The sequence below is a fragment of the Aptenodytes patagonicus genome, chromosome 15 (genome assembly GCF_965638725.1).
Source record: "Aptenodytes patagonicus chromosome 15, bAptPat1.pri.cur, whole genome shotgun sequence".
Taxonomy (NCBI): domain Eukaryota; kingdom Metazoa; phylum Chordata; class Aves; order Sphenisciformes; family Spheniscidae; genus Aptenodytes; species Aptenodytes patagonicus.
The window spans coordinates 12,970,096-12,995,914 of record NC_134963.1 but is presented as its reverse complement, the minus strand read 5'-3'; the positions used below and the strand labels follow the sequence as shown (position 1 = coordinate 12,995,914).

The 25,819-nt window shown below is 42.2% G+C and overlaps 1 protein-coding gene across 2 annotated transcripts in view; it reads right to left on the bottom strand.

The window, feature by feature from the left end:
• GCN1 (GCN1 activator of EIF2AK4) overlaps positions 1-25,819 on the bottom strand; it is a 44,170-nt gene that overhangs the window by 11,647 nt on the left and 6,704 nt on the right. For both annotated transcript variants that reach the window (XM_076353314.1, XM_076353315.1), the window contains exons 8-44: positions 25,465-25,533; positions 25,270-25,378; positions 24,779-24,853; positions 24,390-24,518; positions 24,108-24,158; positions 23,566-23,664; positions 23,111-23,284; positions 21,403-21,555; positions 20,543-20,635; positions 18,553-18,628; positions 18,217-18,376; positions 17,094-17,283; positions 16,849-16,973; positions 16,326-16,504; positions 16,058-16,151; positions 15,210-15,323; positions 14,814-15,012; positions 14,173-14,328; positions 11,054-11,235; positions 10,692-10,772; positions 10,026-10,169; positions 9,158-9,285; positions 8,784-8,973; positions 8,294-8,364; positions 7,333-7,498; positions 6,160-6,354; positions 5,723-5,969; positions 4,957-5,078; positions 4,534-4,648; positions 3,887-4,066; positions 3,398-3,618; positions 2,582-2,650; positions 2,294-2,432; positions 1,990-2,186; positions 1,498-1,640; positions 602-719; positions 220-435 (exon numbers count right to left, since the gene is read on the bottom strand). In XM_076353314.1, the coding sequence (XP_076209429.1) occupies positions 220-435; positions 602-719; positions 1,498-1,640; positions 1,990-2,186; positions 2,294-2,432; positions 2,582-2,650; positions 3,398-3,618; positions 3,887-4,066; positions 4,534-4,648; positions 4,957-5,078; positions 5,723-5,969; positions 6,160-6,354; positions 7,333-7,498; positions 8,294-8,364; positions 8,784-8,973; positions 9,158-9,285; positions 10,026-10,169; positions 10,692-10,772; positions 11,054-11,235; positions 14,173-14,328; positions 14,814-15,012; positions 15,210-15,323; positions 16,058-16,151; positions 16,326-16,504; positions 16,849-16,973; positions 17,094-17,283; positions 18,217-18,376; positions 18,553-18,628; positions 20,543-20,635; positions 21,403-21,555; positions 23,111-23,284; positions 23,566-23,664; positions 24,108-24,158; positions 24,390-24,518; positions 24,779-24,853; positions 25,270-25,378; positions 25,465-25,533 (5,169 nt within the window). The remainder of the gene's footprint in view (positions 1-219; positions 436-601; positions 720-1,497; positions 1,641-1,989; positions 2,187-2,293; positions 2,433-2,581; positions 2,651-3,397; positions 3,619-3,886; positions 4,067-4,533; positions 4,649-4,956; positions 5,079-5,722; positions 5,970-6,159; positions 6,355-7,332; positions 7,499-8,293; positions 8,365-8,783; positions 8,974-9,157; positions 9,286-10,025; positions 10,170-10,691; positions 10,773-11,053; positions 11,236-14,172; positions 14,329-14,813; positions 15,013-15,209; positions 15,324-16,057; positions 16,152-16,325; positions 16,505-16,848; positions 16,974-17,093; positions 17,284-18,216; positions 18,377-18,552; positions 18,629-20,542; positions 20,636-21,402; positions 21,556-23,110; positions 23,285-23,565; positions 23,665-24,107; positions 24,159-24,389; positions 24,519-24,778; positions 24,854-25,269; positions 25,379-25,464; positions 25,534-25,819) is intronic.

Below are 25,819 nucleotides of genomic sequence, written 5' to 3'. Positions count from 1 at the left end.
GGAATGGAAACACTACTATTATAAGTAACCATAGAAAACTAGTTTTCCTGTCATCACAGTTGCCTTCAGCAAAGAGAGAACTCGGACATACTCATGCCCAGAAGAGTTAAATTAATGACAGCTTTGGAGTGACTTATAGAAAAGAATTATCCTGTGTTCTTCAGGAATTAGTTTATATGGTCACCTGCAGTAACAGGAAGGCATTATTCAATTTCTCACCGTTCGCTTATCTGCGCAAGTACTGGCCAAGAATTTCAGCAGAAGCCCAAAGAGGGTTGGCAAAATTTCACGCAGCGTGCGAGGAGTGTTTGAGACTACAATCTTCCAGACATGTAAGGAGGCTTGACGCACTACCAGCTGGGTGTCAGAGCGGCCCATGTACAGCCCTGCCAGCACCCTGTTCCTCCTCTCCACACCAAGAGCATTAATAATAGCCTGAAAAGAAACAGAAACAAAATTGTATTATCCAGTCCTGAAACTTATAAAAAGGAGAAAATACGTGATTATTCAATACGTGTTTCTAGCAGGCTTTCCATGCTGATTTAAACAAAAAAAAAAAAAAAAAAAAAAAAAAAGGCACAACAGACAAGAACAGCTTTACCTTGTTTGACTGGGCTGTTCCAAAGTTGTCATCCTCTGAGGCAGTTTCTGTGGTCATTTTTCCAGTGACTCCCGAGATATGGAATAGAAGATCTCCAAGGAGCTGAACTGAGCTAAACCTGGCAACAGAAGCAAGTCAAGTGTTACAAACAGGGTATGCAGGTGGTACCTGTCCAAATATGACAGTATGTCAAATACAGATGTGAGCAAATTGCAAGGTAAAGAGCTAGGTCAGCACTGAAACGCTGCGTGGGCTGATATGTAAGATCAGTCTGCCTACATGACTGAGAAAAAGCATGCTAAAGAGAAAGGGAAGGAATTAATTCCAAACTGGAAGGGGCTGAGAGACTTCCCGTATCAAAGCAATGAATCAGGGAATAGCCTGGGCTCTAGAAAGGAACAAGACATTGCCAGTATCTGTTTCAACCCAAAAGACATTTACCTGGGATAAGTGCACTCATCGGCACTCGGCTGACACAAGCCTTTTAGTACAACTAATTTTTGAGCAATTGCTATTAGCTGTGAGCACTCCACTGCACATTTCCATACACAGGAGAACAAGAACTTACTCAGCATTTTGAAAAATGAAAACCAATATTTGAGGGCTAAATATTGCCACATCAACTGCCTTGGAAGTGCTTTTCAGAGTCACTACCAGAATTAATAATCTAGTAGGAATGCTTTGCAGGTACCAGGAAACCTGATCCGCGGCTGGCAGGGCTTCTCAGACTCGGTGCTATAAGGCATCATATTCAAATCAACAAGCAAAAAGAGACAGTTGCTTTTACTTCCCAGGAGGCCTCTGCATTTGCTTGAGCAGCAACATAAGAGTCTAAATCACACCAGTTTTTCAACCATGGAAAAGAAATGTCTGTGAATAAGATGGTTATCCCTTACCTTATCCTCCACAAGTCATCAAAGAGGCCATCCTCAAGCTGTGGCAGGAGAAGTGCAATGGCAGTCTCAGCATACATACTTATGATTCTCTGGCCAGCGCGCAGGGCAGTGTCCCGCACAAACTCATTCTCATCTGCCAGTGCCTGAACAGGGACAGAAAAGTGTCTGTGAAAACTGGGGTTTTTTTCAGCACAATATACAAGATCAACAGGAGGAAAACAAAACAGTGTTTTCTCTCTCAGCCGTGAATATAGAGTTGTGAACGCACAAAGGTGATTTCAAGAAATTACTCGTGAGTACAAACAAAAGACAGTAAGCAAATAACTTGGGAGAAGAAATAATTTATAATTTCAATTCTTTTATATTTTATATAGTCCAGCAATGCTGGACAAGTCTCTGCATGTCTCAGTTACTGGAAATGATGCTTAAACTACTCTGGAGGCTTCTTTTTATTCTCCAATAAATAAAAGTCTTCAGGCCTCTGCTACATACCTTAAGGATACAAGGAATGATGGGACCAACATAGGGAGTGAACTTGTCTCCAAAGGTTATTGGCAGGTAGTTGAACATCATGATATAACCATCTCGTACATGTGGAGCAATATCCACTTTACTGGCAGTAGCTACAATCTCTGGCATAAGTTTCTCCAGCTTTTCTACCCCCAAACCAGCCATAACTTCAGCCAGACCTGGGAAAAAAAGCAGGGAACAGAGCTGATGAACACAAGAAAGAACAAGCTAATCTGATTTAATAGGAGAAAGTCTGAACTCAGTATTCAGACACAGTTGTCCCCACCTTGAGCAGCACCAGATCGATCCACTGAGCTCTGCTCGTATGTCAATGTCTCCATCAGCCACGGCAACAAATCCTCAAAGCATGATTCTCCCATACCCTTCACCATGGCTCCCAGTGCCTTTGCAGACACTGTACGCACCTAACAGACAAGAGGAACAGAGATTTGCAAAATATCCAGTCAAAGTTACTAAGACAGATGTGTCAGACTGATTACAGATCTACAGAAGATTAGGACAAAGTCTAACCTAACACACTGAAAGACAAACTGTATTTGCACAGAAGACTTACTTCAGGTACAGGATCCAACAGAGATGCCTTCAGTCCAGGAGTCACACTGGGCAGGTAAGGAGCCAGATCCTGAAACAAAGAGCCCGAAGAGTAAGAACTAGATTCAAAATGAGAAAGAAACATAAGTCACCTTCATGTAAAGGGCATTCAGCCCCTTATTATTAGCAATCATCCTTAACATCCTGAGAGTTTAATCAGTTGCTTTCACAGTCCTCCAAATAAGCACAATGAATTGTTCTGCAAGTCCAAGAAACAACACTAGTTCCGTGCAGATCACTCAAAGCCTTTTTGATGCTCACTCACAACCCAGCACTTAGTATTTAAGGAAAATCCAACACTGCTAACATTTACACAAGGTTTAAAGGTAGAGATTATCAGCACAAAAATTAAACACAGATCTTTAGCCTACAGTGAGGTTCTACAAATACTTTTCAAACAAACCCTGGATCCATTTATAAGCAGCTGATCTGTGTTTCACTGGTACTGGTTTTGCTTGTTTGTTTAAGGCATTTCTTACATGGTGTCCATATACCATGACATATGGTAAAAATTACAAGACCTTTTTGCAGGGATAAATCTGGCAATAACTAGATGTCCAAAGTACAAAGCTGACAGTCTTAAGCACCTGAGAATTTTCACTGTCTTTATAGCCATTATCTGTTCATTTACATACATTTAATTAAAGAAGCTGTGTGGATTCTAATATTGTCTACCTTAACAGCAAAATCCCAAAACCAAATAAATTCTAGTGCTTGCTCTGTTACCGCCTACACAGTAAATACAGCACACAGTTAGAGAGCTTTTTCAGCACTGTACCTTCTGATCAGTCAGGGAGTACATGTTCCCAATGATCTGGGCAGCCATTTTCCTGGTGTCTGTGGAACGATCTTGAAAAGCTCTCTGAACAATTGGCATGATCAGTGCTAAGGATGGCGCATCAATGAAATGGACAAATTTGGTATCCAGTAGAGTCTGCAGACACTTCTGGGTCTTCCTGGAGGGGTCAGTGAGAGCATCCAACAGAACTGGAGCGATTGCTGAACATTTTTGAAAAGAAGAGAAAAGACTTTATTTGTACATAAAACAAAAACGCATGTCAGGGTGAGGTGGTGTTCTCTCAGGGGATGTTTTAGACCCTCCTAAAGCAACTAGCAGCACAGGGACAGAGGAAACCCTATTAACATTAGCTGACAAAATGGACAGGAGCATGCAAAAAGTCTTGAAGCAGACAGCTGCTGTCATAGCAGACCTTGCTATTATAAACCACGGCCATGTCAGGACACTAGAGATGCAGACAGTTCTTACCCAGGATCTCTGGATTCCTGATGACAGACCCAATCTGCCTGAGAGCTTGCTGACCTGCATTCTGCACCTTCACATGAGAATCTGTGAGCACTTCAGTAAGTTTTGGCACAATATTGGGTAAGCAGGAAGAGAGCTGTTTGGGAGCACAGTACGCCATAGCCCCCAGCAGTTCCACTGATCCTGTGCATGAAGTACACAAAAAGAAAGAAAAAGAAGAAAACAAAAAAATACAGAGCATTAAGAAGAGATATGAGAAGATGATCACATTTACCTCAAACTCAAATCTACCAGCTGGAGAACACACAGAATGGCTGAAATGCATTAAACCACTCTATGCCACTTAAAGACACTAAAAACTTTTTTTTTTTTTGTACCAGGGAAAAGAAGAGGGGAGGAAACTTCCAGCTTCTGTAGTACTTCTAGAGAGATAGGGGCTGAAAAGTGTCCCTTGAATCTGCTGGGGGAAAAATGTTGCTCAAATGTGTCGGGGAACTCATTTGTATCTCAAAAGCTGTAAGTTCCACAATCCCTTATGAGACAATGAACTATCACGGCCATCTGTAGGGATGAAGGAATAAACAAGGGGAATGACAGCAAAGGGAATTGTGGGTTACTCTCAACCATGTCAGTCAGATATTGGTCCATACCAGCTTTGGTTCTCCAAGATTCCTCTTCTAGTGCTGCAAGAAGTGATGGCAAAACCAGCTTCACTCCATGAGTACTCAAGTTGCTCATCACGGCCTTGGCACAGTCATCTGCAGCCTCCACGGAGAAGAGAATATTTACAAGCTGTGTCACAACACATGTTTTCTCCTTCCTCAGAGACTCAATGGGAACAAAGCCTTCACGTAAAATAGTGTCTAAGTACAATGATGCAGCTAGCCAAGTAGCTCTCAATTAATGGCCAATGAAATAAGATGCTTTCAGTTATTAAGACGATCAGATTGTATTAGTGGTATCTCAAGGGATAGATCCACCTTCTCAGTTTGCCTAGTTACAAACAGTATTCATATCCATTCCATTTCGGTTTTCTCTTAACACTCTGTTCTCAGAAATTTAAAGCATCTTACCTCTCGCACGTACTGGTTCCCATCTCCAAAACAAAGCAGCAAGTGAGGTAGCACATGAACCACATAGGGCTCAAAGAGCTTTCCAAGCATGCTGCAGAGCATCTCGAAGGCAAACAGAGCCCCTAAAGAAACAAGGGCAGTCAGAGGAAAATACAACTTCATTTAAAGGGGATGGAAAGAGAAGATACGATTTGCCAAATATCTGTAGATTTTCTCCAAAAGCACTCAAATCTCACAGCTGAAAGTCTCTTGCCTTCTTGCACTTGTGGCTAGTGCTGTAGTGGGGATTTCTGGTCTCGGAAAGGACAAGAAGCCCAGTAGCATTAAAAACATGTAACAGTCCTCCGAGTCCTAGCTTAGGTAAGCAGAAATAAGAACAGGAAACATCCAGCAGCAAAAGGAACAAGTAGGCTGTGAGAGCCCCTCTGGACCAGCTGGAGTGGAATATGTACAGCTCTCTTCCTGCTCAGGAAGCAGGAGCCCACCTAGCAACACCTGCCTTTGAAAACGGGAGAGAGGGGCACAAGCACGTTGTCTAGGACCAGAAACCCTTCCTCCACCGCAATGCAAAGAGAGCAATTTTAGCACACTAGACACAATCACTGGCCTCATGACAGACACTCTCCATTTCTTTCTCTGCAAACTTTAGTAAAGTAAATGTAGATAAACCAAGCACAGGGTTCAGGTATCATTTGATCTGACCACAGTGGTAGTAGATGCAAGAGAAATTTGAAGTATTTGGGAGGGAAAAGCTTTTGTCCCTTACCCTCACGCCGACGGAAGTTCTTCTTGTCCTGGATAGCATCGGTCAGCGTGGTCATCATCTCCTGCTGCTTGAGAGAGAGGATGCCAAGGCCTTTCACCAGGCCTGCCAGCCCATAAGCTGCACCTTTGCGCTCAGCGTACTTATCAGACTCTAAAAGCAGCTGCATTAGCTTCTGTATCATTCCTCCTGCATCCTCCTTAATTGCAGGCACCAGAGGAGGTAAACAGCTTGCCACTGACTCCTGAACCTGTAAAACAATCCACTAGCTATCAGATCACAAAATACTCATCACCAATGTAACTTCCCCATAGACTGCACCCACAATGACAGCTTTCTGTCACCAGAGCCATTTTTCATCTCTCTGACATCCCTAAAAGTATCGTAATGTTAACCTGCCTCTGCGTGGAACCTGAGAATTCCTCCAGGAAGGCACCTACCTGCTGAGATGGTGTGGACAAGGCTGCTATCAGTTTGCCAACAATTGGTTTCACTTTAGGGTCACTCTTGTCCAGGTGTTTTGCCAGTGAACCCATCAGAATGACCACGCTCTGCCTGACAGCATCATAACTGGCATCATTAGGAGCATTTTTCAGGAATTCTTCAAACACTGGCAAGAGAGAGTTAACATTGTCCTGAAAAACAAAACCACAGAACTTGCCACTAGAGTCCACTCAATGAGATTTGCTATGCTCAGTGGACTTGTTTGTTCTTCTCTGAGCCAAACAACTGAACAATCACACTGTATTTACAGTTCATTTAATGCGTCACATCACATAAAACCTTGTGCCATCCCAACAGGCAACAAATATTTCCTGCTAGAGAGAAGTTAGCTCTTAAAAATTAGATCCCCCAAACCTGCCAGCGTGATGTTCTGCCAGAAGCAATGCAAGCTACTAGGCAAGACTGCTAGCCTAAACATCAGTGCCTGCTCTTTTGCTTGCTCCATTTGCAAAGGGAGAACAGAAACATAAAACAAACTTCACATGGCTTTTCTAAGAAGGAAAGAATGAATAATATGAAAATACTCCAATTGTCTTGGGCTTAACAGGAATGCAGAGGGCTGTCCAGAAGAGGTGACTGGCACATATGAGAAAATCAGAAGCTGAGCAGTTTACACCCTGCACACCTCCCCCATCTAACACTGCTGGGGAAGGGCTAGCAGTGAGAAGAAGGATGGTCCTCAATTCTCTGAATGACTTCAGTTCTTTTCAGTTTAATTAAGCCAATGATCAGCAAGCTTTCATGTTTTGCTTTGCATGAGGCCTGAAAAGGAATTCTCACCTTCCCAGGATTAAAAGATCTGTGGTCTGATTTTACTTTTATTACTCTAGTTTTATACCATTTTAACTCCAGTTGATTCAGAGCTATTTCTTTTTTATAGCAATGACAGGGAAGAACTGCACTTAGTCAACACTAGTCACTAACAGAACGACTCCAAACACACAAAAATTCCTACTGCATGAAAGTTTTCAGCTGTTACAAGTAACAACAACCTCTAAGAAATACAAAAAATTAAAAAAAAACCCAAACCAAACTATGGGCTCCAACACAGTATCTACATTTTCATTCCATCTTTTTCCACTACTAGAGAGAGAAACGTTCAGACTTACTTTGCCGTGAGTGTTGAGCGTTGAAAGAGCTGCATCTAACATGCACTTCCTGACTTCAGGACTGCGATCGTTCAGGGCATCCGGTACAAAAAACTGGAAGAGGGGCTTCACCTGAGAACTGTCCAGATGCTGTGAGAGCTTGTTGAGGGCCAAAGCTATGCCACACCTGTAAAGATGGTGAGCTTGTGAGCTTACTAACTTTTTACAGAATTTGCTTGAGGTTCACATTTGCTGTCAGTAATACATTACAGAAATTGAGAGAGAACCATTACAAAACCAAAGAGCTTCAGAGTTCCAACCTACGTGCATTTCATTACATAACCCCATGCTGCAGGTTCCTAAAAGGACAATCCTTCAGCCATATAATGACTTTTATTCCAATTAAGCATTACAGATACTTGGGCCAACAAAGACAGACATCAGGATCACTTCCTCTACTGCTGAAGTACAGCAGCTTTACAACAAGGTACATCAGTACTAAAGAACAGATTAGCTTAAGCCAGGTAGCGAACAAGATGATCTCCAATTAAACCTGTATAGGACATACAGGTAGACAAAAAGTAATTATCCAAACTGGAATTTGTCCAGTTCATTAAGGCTCGCACTGCTGCTCTTGAAACAATCAATTGCGCATACAGAGGTGGGAATACAGTAAGATAAGACAAAAATCAGACAGTCTAAGAGGGAAAGACTCTGTTCATATCAGCAGGATCTAGAGAAGATAGCATCCAATATTTTGATGGAACTGAGAGCATTTCAGTTTGGCCTGCCCAGCCTGCTTGAGGGGCACAAATATTCTCTACCAGAAGGACGCATGAAACCAGCGAGTCGATACAACTGCACATATTTTGTTCCTTTAACGTTCCCTTATTTCTCCACTGCCTGAACTTCTAAATAAAAATCTAGAACATCTCATTTGGATGCACAGGAAGTGATGAGATCAATCTGAAGATGACTGTACCTTGCTTCCCACTGGTCAGGCGGTGACTCAGATATCACTCGTCCCAAAGCATCCAAAACTGGAGGTGGCCTCTGGAAGAAAAAATTTCATCAGAATGCCTTTTCCAAGGACACACACACAGAGAATACTGTTAGCCACACCTGCAATGCCATTTTATAATACTGCATAGAGGTATGATACCACTAGCAGAAGAGCATGGTAAAAAAAACAAGAAGAGAGCTAGCTTAGGCCCAAAAAGACTTAGACTGACCCTGCTCTGTCACAGTCTTCCTGTATCACCTGAGGCATATCTTCCACCTGTACAATGGTGCCATTACTGGCTGATAACTTGAGGCTCAAGACATTAAAGTCTGTGATAAGCTCAAACACAGCAACAGTAGGCTTCGTGCACATCCTCAAGACAGACAAAAGGAAAAGTGATTAATAAAAAATATAAAATAAAGCACAAGCTTGTGCCTGTCAACCCCTTAGGACAAGATCTTGTACTTACATAGAGCTTCTCCTGGTAAATCTCTGTAAGTTTATTCATGACCTCTGCTGCTTGGTTTCGATACTGAGCTACAGCTCTGGAAAGAGCTTCAGCACCTGCTTGTCGCACTGCCTCCTCATGGTAGATGACATCTTTGATCAGCAGAGAACAGAGGTCAGGCTGCAGCTCCAGACCCATGGACTCCCACAACCTGCAGCACACACAAAGAGGTGACTGATCACCCTTCAGCAAGAGAAGCCACTGCTATATGCAATATCAGGGGGACCTAAAGCTGCCCTCCACCTGTGGGAGGCAAAGCCCCTGCCAGCAGAGCTCCACAAGGTGAGCAGAAGAGAGGTCCCCTTACAATCCAATCAGCCAGGAAGAACTCTTACCTCTCTGCCAACTTCTGAATCTCATCTTCCACATCAAACTTTACAACCCAAAGGCGACGCAACAGATTCAGTCCATTCTTTTCATCGCTGTCTGGGGTTGGTAGAACCATTTGTAGCTCCATCAGTCCCTGAATTAGTTTACAGGAGAATCAGTGCAAGGATCTGATTTTAGAAACAGATGCTTTAAAACACTTAGAACCTTTGCCAAGCCAAGCTCTCGGAGTTTGGAAGTATCAAAATTCATGTTTGCTTGTACAGTACACTGCCCGTGCAGATCAAGGACTTCCTGTTGCTAATAGGTGAGATGGTGAAACTCAATAGCAGCGCTCCATAGGCAGGTTGCAGAGAGGCAACTAGGCACTAGGTTGTGCTCCGGTGACTACAGTCTTCTCTGCTTCTAAGCACAGAGAAGCCAGCTCAGGTGAGCTAAGCTGAAATTTGTTTCATGGCAAAGAAAACCAAGCACCCTTGGGTTTTTTTTCTTTCTTTTTTATGTTCTGAGAAGTGACTAAGCCTGAAGCTTTCCAAAAACACTGGGCCCAATACAGACATAGGAATTTTTTGACAGCTTCTCTCTTTAAGACTAAGCTCTATGCAATTGTAAATAGAAGGTGTTAAGTTGTCATAATTACACCTGTTTTAACAAAACAAAGGTGTGGATAGACCCAGAGTACTCCTTTTTGCAAGATAAATCTAGCACAAAGAGCATTACTTAGAGCATTACTGTTCAGTAGTTAGTGCCTCCTCCTGCAGACACACTACCCAAAGACTAGCATCACAGCTGAAGCCTCTCTTCATCACTGTTGAAGAAGATTCACCACCCAAAAAATTAAGGAATTCAGTGTGACCCTGAATGATTCCCACCTACCCTGAGAGCTGCATCTCGAACATTCATGCATGGAGATTGCAGGGCATGAAGTAACACATCAATCTCCTCCTGTTCTGCATAGGCACAGCCGTCCTCCCCACTGCTGCTTGTGCACAGGGTGGTCAGTGCATTGGAAGCCAAAACCTAAAATGCCGTGAAGAAGCATTAGAGATTCCACCGCTGCCTTTTGCTTCTGTGCATTTGGCCAAAGCAAGCGCAGGGTGGGGGCTGACTGCTATCACAAGAGAAGAAATTCTCAAAGAACAATGACAAAGGTTCGTGACAAAAACGAGAACTCATGAGTTCAGTCCAACCATTTGCCTTTTTGTTATTTTTCACCACTCTGCCATCTCATCCCTTAGAACAAAGTTTACTGCTGGTTACTCGGGGGAGCAACTACTAAACTTCTTTGCCAGAGCAAGGCCTTAGAAAAGGAATAAAATGTGACCTGTGGAAAACTGAAGAATATGTTTGGTGCAATAAAACCCACAGGAAAAAAGATAAAGGCATTTTATCCCAAGAAGAATACCATAAGCATAGGAGAAAATTGGTAATGTATCAGCCACCAGCCTCAGAGACTTAAACCAGCTGGGTGTATTTCCCTCAGTTAGATGATGATGAAACTTAGGCAGAATCCTGACCGTGATTATGAAACCGAGGACTCACCTGTAACCGTGGAGAACCCGTTCCTATCACCCGGGTCAGCAGAACCAGCATGTCCCTCCGGGGCAGCAACTCTGGGCCATTCTGAAAGGTTGGGGGGAGAAAAGGCAGAGGGAGGAGAAAAAGCCTTATGTCTTGTGACTCCAAAGTACCTTACCTGTGTATGACACACTTTATAAAAATCACAATCAACACCTAGGGCTGGACAGGTAACCAAAACCTGTGACAGAAAACAATCTTACATTGTTAACTTTAATTTGTAGAATTAATCTGCTTTGTCCAGTTTACACATTAGCTGTTTTATCCCATGCCTCATCTGAACAACTGCTGAAGGAGGTCATCTGATCCCCACAGCTCTCACTTACCTCATCCACCAGCAAAGCCTGGCCATTTGCTGATGATCTCAGCTGAGCATGGACTGTAAGGATCTGCAGAATCTTGACCAGAAACTCCTCCTTGTCTTCACTGTCATGAGGTGTCTCAGTCATAACAGTCTTTAGGAGAGGAAAGACTAAGGAAAACGCTGGAGCTGATAATGGGGCAGCACCTGCAAAAAGGAAAAACAACCCTGTGAGCATAGCTGACCTTGTTATATTCCCAAATGTTGTAACTCTAAGCATGTCTTTGTTTTATAATATCGACTGGTGTAAAATGTACACCTTGGTAGCGCATAATGGATATGGGCAGCTTCAGCCTTATGTACAAACATGCTATGTGACCCTAAGTATTTCTGTACCCCTAGAAACACCCTGTCTAAAGGACAGTGTCTCATGAGTATCTGGACTTACCCACATAGATAAAGTTTAGCCTGTTCAAAGCAGCGCGCACAGCCAGCCCCCTGTTTAGCCTCTACCACTTTGCCACTTCACTTAACAGCAGCAAGAGTATGGCTCCAACAGTGACATTTGGCATTTCAGTGTTAGGTTAACGGTTGGACTTGATCTCTTCCAACCTAAATGATTCTATGGTTCTACCTAATGTTGTTGTTGCTTGCTACACCAATGAGCTGGCTTTAATTAAAGTCACATTAGGATTCCAAATTACTTCCAATGCTTCAACAGTGTGAAAATACACACTGTAAATGAAATTGAAACAATTCAATGGATTAAAGTAGGCAGACAGACAAAACTAAGGTTTTGTCTATCCTCGAAATACTTGCAGGCAGCAGAGGACGGGACACAAAATCAAATCCATCACACAACCAAAGTTGAAATAAGATCTATTATTTAAAGTGCATTAAGTTTGTGTGTACACTCTGAGACTTAAAATTACTTAAAAAAAAATTATGGTCAATTTTACTTCTGAGCAGGAGGATCCACACAGGGATCTGATACAATTTAACTAATTCACTTTTACAGTTCATTTGTCCCAAAGTAGGGGCTTGTTTGCCAGTTACATTCCCTTTAAACACTTCCTACCAACCTAGCTAACCTGTCCCTCCAGTCTTCAGCTGGATTCTTGAGAATGAGGTTCCTCTAATTCTGGTGCAAGTCTCAACTCCCCTCCCCCCTTGAAAAAATTAAAGCTTTTGGATTCCCATTGTTAAAGATTTTGCTCTTTCCTTCTCACAAAGGCTTGGCTATGGGACATAACAAATGGTCCTTCCAGTCCTCCACTTAGTCCAGTTAAAATTCAAGTACTGGACATCTAGGGAAAACGTTTGCTTTCTACACCCTATCTGTGCTGTCAGAGAACACCAGATTTTAAATTTCTAAGATGCAGATGAAGAGCACTGCAGATACTATACTGCAGTATTAGTCAGCTTATGTAGGGCATGGATACTGCAAAAGTAGTTCAAGGGAGAAATATTAAATACCAAACACACTGTGAGCTCCTAACTATTTAACATGAATAGCTTAGGTAAAACTCCCTCCACTTCTGATGTGGGATTTTTCTCTCTCTTTGCTCAGTAACTGTTTGCTTTGATGCTTTTTTTTTAATTTATTGGCCAGATATTTTTAGGCTTAAGCAACTGTCCCTCTATATGGAGCAGGAGGAAGAAAGCTTTATCTGAGAAGATAAATGTTCTATTAACGCAGTAGCTGGTATTGACCAATAGGAAAAAGATTATAAAATGTATCTTGGCATTTCAGCAATGAATGATAAATTTTATCATCCACATTATAATGAGGCATGGTCTCTCTTAGGTCTCATGGTAGCCTAAAAAACTAACCTCTACTAAATAATATTGCAAGACTACACTCCAAAGAACTTTGAAAATGAGGAAAAATCATTTGGGAATATAACATGACTTGTCCAAAGCATTACAGAACCTACTTCCTCCCTCTTGCGGGAGAAGTGGAAAAAAAAAAAAAAATTGAGATACTCATTTAATTAAGTACTGCACAAAATCTTGAAGGAAGAGGGTTGAAAATACTTGCACTACTTTCTGGAAATAAGCCTGAAAATGGATTCCAATTTTAATGAACTTGCACTTACTATGGAAATAAGTTACATAGTGGAGACACTGAATTATCACGGAGATGTTCAGCACTGAAGTGGTGCTATTCAGCTGTGCAGACTACGTGTGCCACAGTCACACAACCGTGGATCTGACTGGCAACAGAACAGTAAGAGGAGAACTGAACTACTGGGGTAAGGGACCGAACGGAATCCTACATTTCCTTTAAAAAATTATAAACCATCTACTACAGCAGTTTTTGATTGAGCCAGATGATGAACAACTCCAAAGCCTGGATGAACCACCTCTATCACTACAGTACACCAGATGCTTTAAGACAGCCTAAGCCATCCCTGCCTCCAAAGGAAGCAGACCTACCCTCCCTCCTCTGTACTATTATCTTCAACATAGTGGTGCAAGTGCTTGCGCACCCCATCATGAAGCAGATTCTAGAAGTGATCTAGATTAAAACTAACCCAGTGGGGAAAAAAAAAAAAAGAAAAAAGAAAAAAGTTTCAAGAAAAAAAGGTTCATTTTAACCCAGATCATATTCTTGCACTTTAAAAATATTGGTGCTTGCCTTCGTGTTACAGAGTGGGAAAGAACTGCTTCTTCTACAACCGTGCCAGAATAAAATATTCATGAACTGCAGCACTACACAGCAAACAAGCAGAGGCCACAGGCACTTCACTGCTGAGATCACAGATAACAAGCAATTATTTTGTCTTTCCACTTAGTCTCACTGAATCACTTACGCTAAGTGGTGTTGAAAGGTAGGAACTGTCCTTGGCAAAGATGAGCCTTAATTTCACTACTATTATTTCCGTATGAACCATTTTAAGAAAAAATACTGTTATTTCATTTCTACACTTACTATACTTATAACATCATTTCTACTACTACCACCACAAAAAAAACCCTAAGGTTTTTCATATCTATTAAGATTTAACCAATTTTAAAAAAAAAAAAAAAAAAGGAAAAAACAAAGCCTCACCTATAAAACATTATACAAAGCATCAAAACTAAAACAGCTCACAGAGTTATTGGGGCGGGAGTGTCAGAGGGATCTACAATACTTTTTACCTGATTCTCCCTTGCCTGTTCGGCTAGGAATGGTATGGGCATGCAGCAAGCTAACAACTCTGTTCAGAGCAGTAGGCAGCTCTTCTTGACACCAGGATTCATCTAATTCACATTCTGGTTTCATCAGGCGCAAGGTCACATGGCTCACTAAAGTACCTGGTATGAAAGAATAAAGAATCCATGAGAAGTCTAAACCCAAAGATTTCTTGAGAGAAAAGTGCCCAGGAACACAGACCCAAGAATTATAACAAAGCTCTGGGCAACAGCCCAGGCTACAAAATAGGCAGAAAGAAGGAAGCACAGCCCCGAGGCTTATAGGGGACAGCTTCTTTCACACACATATGTGAGAGTTACACTCAGGTCCTCCAAACTCTGCACAGGGAAGACAATCCCACTGCGACCAAGTGCTACTGAGAGATGGTCACAATGACTAGACAACTCCTTGTCTTTGGACCCAGTCCTATCCAGCAGTAGGATCTCTGGGACATCACAGTCATCTCCCTAAGCACTGTTCCAGGGTGGTTTTTCCTCTTGGCTGTCTGTGGTACATGGTCATCCACAGCTTGCAAGAGCAAGGATTTTCACCACCCTGCCATAAAAATAATGCACCCTGCCCTTAAATAGCAACTGCAAATACTAACCAAAGGTTTTCAGTCGAGCAGGCATGACACAGGAAGCTAAGGAAAGAAAAGGTTCCTTAATCCTTGGAGCAGCCAAAGGCGATCGAAAAAGTGGCAAGAAAGAACCGATGAGACCGGGGATGTACTGAGTTAGACCAGGAGGCTTTCTCTTTATAACAGTGTCCAGGAGTCCTAGGGCTGTTTCCAGCTCATTATCAAGCTGTAAGAGAAACAATTCAAAAGGTTACCATGAAAAACTCCATCGGGAAAAAAATCAAGTTGTTAAATCTAATTTCTAATGAAAGAAACAAATAGGTTATTGCCAAATATTCTCTATGCTACTCCATTTTCCTTTTATCAAAATGACTTGGGTCATGGTAGCTGCAGGGTTGGCAAAAAAAGACCATCAAAACTTACCTCCTTCAGCCGTTTTCTTATCTGAGACTCCCTTTCCAGCTGTGCATGCATCAGCTCCTTCTGCTTGCTAGTCAGTTGCACCTCATCCTTTATTCCTTTCTTCTTCTTTATTTCCTGCAGTAGAGAGCCATGGACATTATTAACCAGGAGCTATTAACACCATCCCTTCAATTAGGTAGAGAAGAAAGTTGGACACATTGCAATTTACTTTTAAAACAGTATCAAAACATTCTTCCAAGCATATCACTCTTAAGTGAAGACACAAAACGGAAATCAGCAGGTTAACAACACTTTTGTGTCCCATTAGCAGCACAACATCAGTTTCTCCCACGTTTAAATTGGTCGCAAATTATTTTATATCATTAGAAAGAGCTGTCCAGCTCTTTCTACAGTGGATGGGCATGTCATCCTCCCCAGAGCAAAGAGAAGTCAACCTTTAATAAAAGAATGCTCCAGTCAACCTGGTACGTTTCCTTCCTTTCACCAAATTCTTCCCCCCACCTACACCCACTGCTCTGGCTGGACTGAACAGAACTACTGGCTGTCTACAAGATGGAAGCACCTATTTAACAACCCTGACTGAAAAAGTTACACAAGATACATTAAACTAGAGATGAAGAGAAAAAACAGGTATTACCAACTAGTAAGCGCACTCACAAACAAGTAGAATAGCACATAAATTGATACAAATACAGATATAAGAGAAGGTAACATTTAGGTATTCAAAGAAGTTCAGAGAATCTTTCCCAACGGTGTACAAACATATGCCAGAAGGCATGCAACAAAACATACGAGATAGCCTCGTGTCAGAACCTTCACTACTGGCTTTCCCGTTCCCGTCAACTCACCTCTTTCAGCTCCAGCTCAATGATTTGTTCCTTGAAGGAATAAGCTTTGTTCTCCCTCTTCATGTTAGCCTTTTTCATACTATCCTGTTGAGCACTGAGAAGGAAAAGCAGAGAAAAGAATCAGCACTGCTCTGGACTAAGATCCAGGCACACAAATCCAGGAACTCCTGTCCAGAAAGAGCATCTGACAAACCCACTGACCCACTGGCTAGATGCCAGCAGCAATCGATCCCCAGGTGCACAGAGAAAAGACATTATAAAGTCTTACCTCTGTATTATAGATTTGTCATACAGTTCTCCCTCCGGTGTCTTCATGATGGCAAATTCCTCTCGAGTAACCTGGCACAGAGCTGGATTCTCCATTGATGCTGAGATAGTGTTGATGAGCTCTGGGAGCACTCTACCAGGTGAAAGCAGAGAGAGAGATCCCACTGCATTCATAGGTGACTACCAAGAAAACAAAGGAAAAAACATTGTTATCAGTATTCCTTGAAATTGTCTCAAAAAAGTATGCCCTGTTGAGGCAGCCCACGTTATGTTCTAATTCCTAATTCCTTGTTCAGTGGGTACTTGAATCTTATCTAGAATTCTACTTGGTTGCTGGTATACATTCTTCCCCCCTTAAATCCCACCTCCTTTTCACCAGAGACGTTCTCTTTGAACCTGCCTTCTCCCCACCTTTTAGACAGATCTCCTTCCTTATAGACCAGTTAGTACTTAACTCCTCCACAACACCCTCCTGTTCCAAAGTATCTCCAAAAACTAACACAAGGAAAGTGGAAGTTTATCACCTGGTTCTCCGGAGTGTAGGCAGTGATCCTGGGTAATATGTCATTCAGGTGTTTGGTAATGAAGTCTTTGGGATCTATCTTCATCTTGATGAGGAGGGCTGGCCAAAGACCTGGCTGCACTGCCACTAGCAAGAAGAATAAATTAGCATAATAAATATGAAGCAGACTGCTAATACAATAAAATAAAAAGGTGAGATAAAAACCCCATACATTGGCCATGAGAGTGGTCTTATCCCTTTGCTTACCTACAGATGGATGATGGCTCACCAGCAGCATCTCCAGTGCCAGCTTTTCTGGCTCAAAGGAATCCACATCAAGCCCTGCCACGCTTGAGATGACACAGAGTGCCTCATGAAGGACACGGGGAGGAATGTATGTCTTTCCTAGCTCCGACAGCTCTCCTGACTCCATCACCAGGACCTCATGAGGCAGAACCTGAGTGGACAACGTCATTAACACATCACACCAAGCCTTCCTGAGCCCTGAGCACACTTCCCCACAGTAACACCATACTGAATACCAACAATCAGCTCCCTCCGTCAGTACTAATCACCTCAAGTTTTCAAAGGAAAGAAGGGATAAAGGATAACAGTGGAACCGAAGCACAGAGATGACAGTGACAGAGAGACTAAGAATGGAGGACTATACTAGATTTGGCAAGCCAGGGTAAAATAAAACTAAAAAGATAATTTTTGGCAAAGAGGACTTTGAAAAAGGTTGAACCAGCTGGCTGGGAACAGTATGCCCAACTTCTGCAGTCTAATTTTACCCAGTATCTTTTCAAAAATACTTTATTCAGGCTGTATCTGTGACATGGGAAGACTGTTTACAAAGTCCCAGCCTTGGTACATAATGCAACTTAATCTATTATACAACTTGACGTGGCGCTGGCTTCGCAGCGTGCCCAATAATATAGCACTCATTGTTTCCTTTTTTTTATTTTCTTTTTATTTTTGGTAATAGTTGGTACTGAAGTATTTCTATTACATTTGTTTTAAATAGGCAGCTTGAGCTATAAGCCAAGGCCAAAGAACTAGGATACCAAGAAAGGAATGAAGCACTTAGTCTTTCAGCAGGGATTAAATTTGGATTAAAATAATAGAAGGACATGGAAAATTGCAGCTTCCTTCCCCAATAACTTTGAATAATGTGTCTTCTGTGTATATAGGGAAGACTAGGCACACCACAGACACCGATACAGTAATATGCAGTAATCTAGTAACAAGTGGCATTCCAGGAGATCATCTCGGACTGAATCATCTTCGTATCACGCTGTATGTCAATACTAACAGCAAATGTAGGGTAGGGAGGTGATTGGCAGCATACAAACAACTGGCTAAGCAGAGACTAGGCTTCTTGACTACTCACCTTATGAGAACTGAGAACCACTTTCAGCTCCTCCAATAGCCCATAGGCCAGTTTGTACCCTCCCAGAGAGGACAAGAGCTTCTTAACTGTTTGATGGGCCTGTCTTCGAACATGCCAGGTCCGACTCAGCAGTACTGCAACAAGGGCACGGTGATACTGCCTGAAAACAGAGAAATAAACAGGTTTAGCAAGGGAGGCAGCTCTGCAAACCAACTGGACACAAAAGCACAGAGAGTTCAACGTTTTGTGCAAAGTCCCAGGCCCACCCTCTCCACTGCCCGCATTAACATTCAGGGATCAGACACAGATCGGTGGCAGCAAGAGCAGTCTACGTACTGAACTTTACTTTCAGGCAGTCGTTGTGCATGATCCAAGAGAAGGCGCTCTGTCAGCTGCAGTACTGTACACATTGCTGTGGGAAAAGGCAAATATTTAAAATAGCATGAGACTTCAGATTTTTTTTACCTGAAAACAAACAAACAGCAAGCGGGACACATTAAAATAGCTACCCAAACTGAGCCTCTACATAATCTTCTCAGTGAAGCTAGAGACAAATTCAACTCACATCTGCCAAGACTGGAAACAGAACCATGATTTCATAGAAATGTTGTTAGCTGGATCCCAGCAGAATTTTCCTGACCGCTGTGTGTGACCTGTTTTTGTCTTAAGTCAACAGCACAAACCAAACAATAAACACAATGCTTGCTGCATCAATACTGTTAATTCCCAAGCACTGCCAAAATGTCTTCAGTGACAGTAAAACGTATACTGAATTCATACACAAGTGCATAATGCTATTTGAATAGTAGCCTTGGTATTTTACCTCATACCATCTTCTAGGCTTCAACTGTCACTAGGCCCTTTGGTTTCTATATCAACGTTCAACCATATCATAAAAGCAGGAGCAGAAAGCCCTGAAATACGGGGTGGGTCATAACCCGTATTAAGTATGGTACAGGGGACTTTCGACACTCAAGGCATCAGATAGTTTGGGGATGTTAAGCATGTTAGCTGGATGTTTTTGCTTAAATAACCAATAACAAATTATGACAATGTTTACTCTCAAAATATCAGCATTAGTTTTTGGAGCTAACATCCTAAGGGAGCAATATAAAGTTTTCCAAATCACGCTGTTTCAGGATATTTGCAGACTTGGAAGGGAAAATGAATGGATATACACATTGCCTTCAGGAAACAGGGATCACAGCAAGCAAAGGAAAATGCTGTTATTTCCTACTTAGAAAAATCTTTACGTCTTCAAAGCTTTGTATGAAAGATAAATTATTCATTTCAGAGAAATGATTCGTGAACTCATTTTCAAAACTTTCAATTTAAAATGTAGCCAGTAATGTTTTCTGTTGGGCACATTCCATTAATTTTTTTTCCAATTAATCTTTAAACACAAGAGAACAAAAGAGAGCATAGAGACACTTATCTATAACCCAATTGATTTCCTATCTGCTATTACTCTTCCCCCACATATCTTAAGATTTTCACCTACATGGTTTCTTCTCCAGCCTTATTTTACTTTTTCCCCACCATCTTTCCTCACCATCGGTGAGGGGTCTGGAGAACAAGTCTGATGAGGAGCGGCTGAGGGAACTGGGGTTGTTTAGCCTGGAGAAAAGGAGGCTGAGGGGAGACCTCATCGCTCTCTACAACTACCTGAAAGGAGGTTGTAGCGAGGTGGGGGTCGGTCTCTTCTCCCAAGTAACAAGCGATAGGACAAGAGGAAACGGCCTCAAGTTGCGCCAGGGGAGGTTTAGATTGGACGTGACGAAAAATTTCTTTACTGAAAGAGTGGTTAAACATTGGAAGAGGCTGCCCAGGGAAGTGGTGGAGTCCCCATCCCTGGAGGTATTTAAAAGACGTGTAGATGAGGCACTTAGGGACATGGTTTAGTGGGCATGGTGGTGTTGGGTTGACGGTTGGACTCGATGATCTTAGAGGTCTTTTCCAACCTCAATGATTCTATGATTCTATCTTCTTAATTTTAGGCTTCTCATGTCCCTTAGATTGGCTGCAACTATTTACTTAGAAACTGGGACACAACACAAACGCATTTATTGGAAAGACTTTTACAGAATATACACATTTGGAATTATAAATGTTTGATAACTCAGGTTCATTAAGAAATAAATTAATTCATCGTCAAGCTTAGACTACAACTAGTCTAGAAGTACTTCTGAAAGAGGACACTGTTCATTTTAACCTGAAACTGGATCCTCCAAGGATCATTGAACAGGGCTAACAGCAACAGTAGCTCTTATAAGTACTAAGTAATAGAGTTAAACAGCAACTAGATACACAATAACTGAGAATTTACCTTCCTCTGGCGCAGACTGCAAGAATTTCTCAGATGTAAAAATTTGTTTTTTCTCATCCAGAATCAGCTGCCAGAAACCACTCAGCTTAGACTCTGACAGGAAAAGAATAGATGTCTCTCAAGGATGTTTCAAAATAAGTCAGAACTCACCAGCGTACATAAAATACCATAGAATTCTGTCTCCCAAAATCACTCAAAATTATTTCTAGCTTTACTCGTCTTCAGCTATAAAGCCTCTCATTTCTCTCATTCAGAACTATAAGCATGCCCCAAAAACATCTACTGAAAAAAATATATTTCTCTGACTCACACTTGTGAAATGTAAAGTCTGTTTCACCTTAACCTTTCATAGGGCAAGCCTTGCTAAAAATGAGGAAAGGAGCAAAGTGGTGTGTTGCTTTTGACAGACAGAACACACCTGGATTTATATCCTGGCAGATGTATGAATTCAGATAGTTCTTGTAATATCCTCTAATGGAAGACAAGAATTCCTGTCCTCATGCTTTCCAAAGATGGTTTGTAAAAATACTACCCAAATAACAAGCAAGTAATACTTTTAATGTATCAGTCAAGTCCTACCATGTAAGGTCTGGGTGAACATCTCCTGTCAGAATAAAGAGGAATACTGCCCTAAGTGAATGGAAGCTAGAATTCACAAAGCCGTGGAAGAGCAAGAGTTCTTCACTAACATTACCAAGAGAGATGGGAATAAATCCTTCCCTGGTTTACAAAAGGGCAATGATTCTCTATGCAGAAACAATACACAGATGAAGGAATAGTATCTCATGCACATTGTCAAGGAAGTGTTAACCCTCAGAACCTGTTTATATTGGATTCTACTAAACGTTTTGTGACCTTACCAGTTTGTCCCTCAATTACAGACATCCTGCAGATCAACAAAGCTGCAGCAACTCCTTCAGTTACCATGGGAACCTGAGTACTTTGAGATGCTGCTTTTTCTACTGTCTGGATCAGCATTGGCAGCAAGTCCATTCCCTGTAATAATGTGTCACCTGAGGAGACAGAAAGAGACAAGTTACAGAACAACATGGTCCTTCACACTTTACACCACAAGGGTATCAATGGTTCTTCTGTTGTCATGAGACAAGGAAAGGAACCAGACACATACTGGGAAGACTCTGAAATCTCCCAGAGTATTTGCCAATCACTACTATCGTTAAACTTTATGAAAAGCTAGATGATAACCACTTTAGTCCTTTCCTCACAGATAAAGCGTTCCCATCTCAATAAAAGTTTCTGTTCATGGGATGCAAAAGAAAATGCTAATTCAGTTACATTAAAGGAACTGGTTCAAATCACAGGCAGTCTGACTTCAAAGGTTATGTTTCCCCGAGAGGGGGAAAGTAAATTCCCGGCAAGCCACAATCATCTGTTCCACTTCAAACATTCACAAGTCAAGGAATCCCACTAGTTTGCGACCCTCACTTCCATGGAAGTTGAGCTAGGTGTTCCCAGTATTTCCAGAAACAACACCTCACACACGACAGACCTTGTGATTTTCTACATTAAGTATTCGCAGGTAGTGTTTTAACCATTAACTCGTAAGAGTTAGAATCTCTGTTTTCTTTATGCCCCAGTTGGATGCGTCACTGGGTGGGTCAAAGCAACGGTAGTCAGCGTTCCAGTGGGGAGTAAATTGTTTTGGAATATGAATTATCTTGAGCCCTGATCCCTTGAACAGCTGCACACATCACACACAAGTAATCGCCCTTGCCCATGGCAATCATGAGCAACTTCAAGTTTGCCATATTGATGTCTCTGAAAGGACCACCATCCTGTGATATCTAAGCACAGTTTTCAGAGTGGTTTTTGTCAGCCCTACGATAACACAGAAATTCCTGGTAGCTACAATAGAAAAAAATGTAGAATTACAATTTCACTCGTATCCACATTGAGGAAATTATGGCAAATCCATTGTATCTATACAATACATTGAGTTATTGATCTCTTAAGCAAATGTATACCATCTTTTTGATTCACACCACGTCAACAAGAAAGGGAGATCTCACATACAGGCATCAAACTGATCGCCTATTGACCCATGGATGAAATGCTGAAGCCAAAGGGGATAGGACCAACAGAAGCAAATCTCAAAAAATCACCAAAAGTTTAGAATTTCTGAAGATCTTCATTTCAAACACATTAGTTTTATTTTTTTTGTATTTTTTTAAAGCTTCTGAGAGCCAAAGCCACAGACCAGGATGCCAGTGTGCTGGGTGCTATATAAAGCAAAAGCATGGTTCCTGAGCTAGAAACCTCACAATCTAAGTATCAGACAAAAATAAAGCAATCAAAAATTTCTTTGGGGGTATATGAAGACAGCACGATGGGCAGTGATGCTAGTTATACAAGGAGACAAACCATCTTTATAAACTTGAAGGCAAAAGAGAGTTTAAGGAGAAATACGAAGGAGGTCATTGAACAGATATTGCCTTATAAAAATCTTCCTTGATCCACACAGCAATTTATATCAGGAAGTACCGAAGTTGATTACTCTTCTCTTAAGCCACACAGTCAAGAGAGTTATTAATAGCTGCACAGTTTTACCTTTGAAAGAGGCTAGCATGCACTGCAGGTAGGCATGTCTCACAGCTGAAGTAGAGGTTTTAAGGCTGAAGGCTTTCTTTAGCCATTCTACCAGCTTCTTAGGAACTTCCGTGGTGAACCGAACACACCAAAGAGCCAGGACAGAGACTGCATGAACCAACGTGCCTTCATGGACTAGGAAGTAACACAGAGCTCACATCAGTACAGCAATTGCATAACACACAGGAACATGAAACAGAAATCGGGTAGCAACATCAGGAGGAGGCAGGAAAAGAATGCACGTGCTTCTAACAGACACAGCACTGTCTCCGTGGGGCTGCTCATCAAAACAGGGCAAGGGATTTTATAACACGACAGGTGAGAATCTGGATTTATCCTGCATAACAGGCCATATGAAAATCCTGCTCAAGACAAAAGCAGCTTAGCAAACCCAGAACAAAGGCAAGAGGTCTCACCTTCTTGTTGCAGGAAGGGGATGAAAAGCTCAGCCACAGTTCCAGTCAGAGCTTGGCTAGAGGATCCAGAAACTACATGGTGACTAAGGCTGCCAATCCCTGAAAGGACAGAATTCTCTCATTAGTTCCCAAACTACCAGCACTTGCTGCACAATCTAAAAACAATCAAGAGTGACCCTTCACATTTTAATCCTTGCACAGACATCTCTCTCTCTTGTCACTACATCTGGATGTCACATCCATCATGTACCAACACTGCAGGACCATCATGTACCAACACTGCAGGACCTCTGTCTTCATTTTTACTCAGGATACAGTCATCTTCTTCCTTGCATAAAACGTTTTAGCCTACCAGCCAATTATTTCCTTTGAAGAGAAAGTCAAGAACTGGCATGTGGTATCCAGCACCCTCTATGACATTAACCACAGCCAATTCAGAATGACAGGCAGGGAATCCTAAAGGTTTAAGTACAGATCCCTTTCATTCAGCCTTCCACTAAATTTCCTCCACCAGAGAAGCAGCTTTCTTCTAGGATCCTCACCTGAAAGGACACTCATCTTCTGAGCAACAACTGTCAGCTTCCCTTCTGAGCCTGCCAACAAGAAACGAAACGGGTGATGGCTGACTTACAGACAGACAACGGCTATGGGCTACATCAAGAATCTTCTCTAAAAATACAAAAGCTTGCCCCATTACCCCTGATCCACGTTGAGCCACCCCTACCATACAGGCAGCTAAAGACAACAGAAAATACAATACACAAAACTCCTTGAAGCTGGCAAACCTTTATTCTCCCCCACTGCTTATCCTACAATTTACTCACCCCCAAGGATGGCAAAAAGGTGTCTGCCCAGCGACTCCACGGCCGAAGGATCACTACACTGTCGAGCCAAGTTCTTTAATGCCACAACTGCTTCATCCATCAGCTGCACACTGTTGGATTTCAAATGACCTAGAAAATAAAGCACAAGCTAAGAGCTCCTTACGACATACTGCATAAAATCAGCAAGACAAGGACGTATCTTTACATGTGGCTTGACTCAGCTTCTGGAACCGTCACGTGAACTATTCCAGTTCCAAGTTACAGCACCATCCTCCCTCCCACATAAAACAACCCCTTCACCCGTAATCAAGCTGTTAGAGGTACAGCCAGAAAGTTGAAGAAAGCTTGATTCTGAATTCATCATTCCCTCCAGAAGTTAGAGTACTTACTGGCCAGTCCTTTCACAATGTCTAGAGCATACTGGCTGAGATCCAGGTTCACAGATACGAGCAAGCAAGAGATTGCTGAAGACAGAAGAGATAATGGCATATTACATTTTGTTAAGAAACTGGTTTTAGCATTTTAATACACCCTTCCCCACAGTTCACATCAAGAGCTGACAGGGTCAGTAAGGAGTAGGAAGAAAAAACACTGAAATTGATGCCCAGTGAACAGATTAATTTGGGATTATTCTTAGCAGTCAGCTGTGAAATTCTGTCCTCAGTGCAAATAGTAGCTATCACATACCCAGACACTTGGGATCACACCACAAATGTTGCTTCTCCACATCCAATCCTTAGACGCCAGACAATCCTGCCGCCTGCGCTCGCAGGACCAAAAGCATCGTCCAGGGATACACACTCCCCCCGCAACTCCAGACCTCTAAGGAACAACTGTTCGTGCTCTTTGACAGAGCAATGCAGAGGGATGACAGACTCACTTTCAATTACGTTCTCAGGACTCCGTAGCAGGGATTTCTGCAGAGTTGGCAAAACTAAGTCCTTGAATTCAGCGTGAGACATGTACCGAAGAAGCGGGGAACAGCTGTCCTGCAAAGGGAACAAAACGCTCAGCACAGCAGTGGACGTTGCACGTAGGACAAAAGCACAAACAGCTCTGTAACAGTATGTCTCACCAGCACGTGCTTCTGAGGCTTTGTCTTGCTCATAAGGATGGTCTTCAAGTAGAAATCCAGAAGAGCACTCTGAACAAGCAGAAACACCACATTACAGCCACATCGCAACCTATACACAGCTCCCCACACACCATCAGGAAGCCAGGCTTGACACCCCACCTCATTCTCCTCTGGAAGGCAGCCCTATCCACTAAGCAGAAGCTTTGCTTCCATCCTCACATAAGACAGTCAAGCAGAGATCAGTGCTCTCTGCTCTACCCTTCAGCCCAAGACTCAAAACACACTGAAAGCTAAACACTGCCTTCCATTCCTACAACAGGGAAGAAGGCAGAAAGCTGCAGTGTTGGCCATCTAC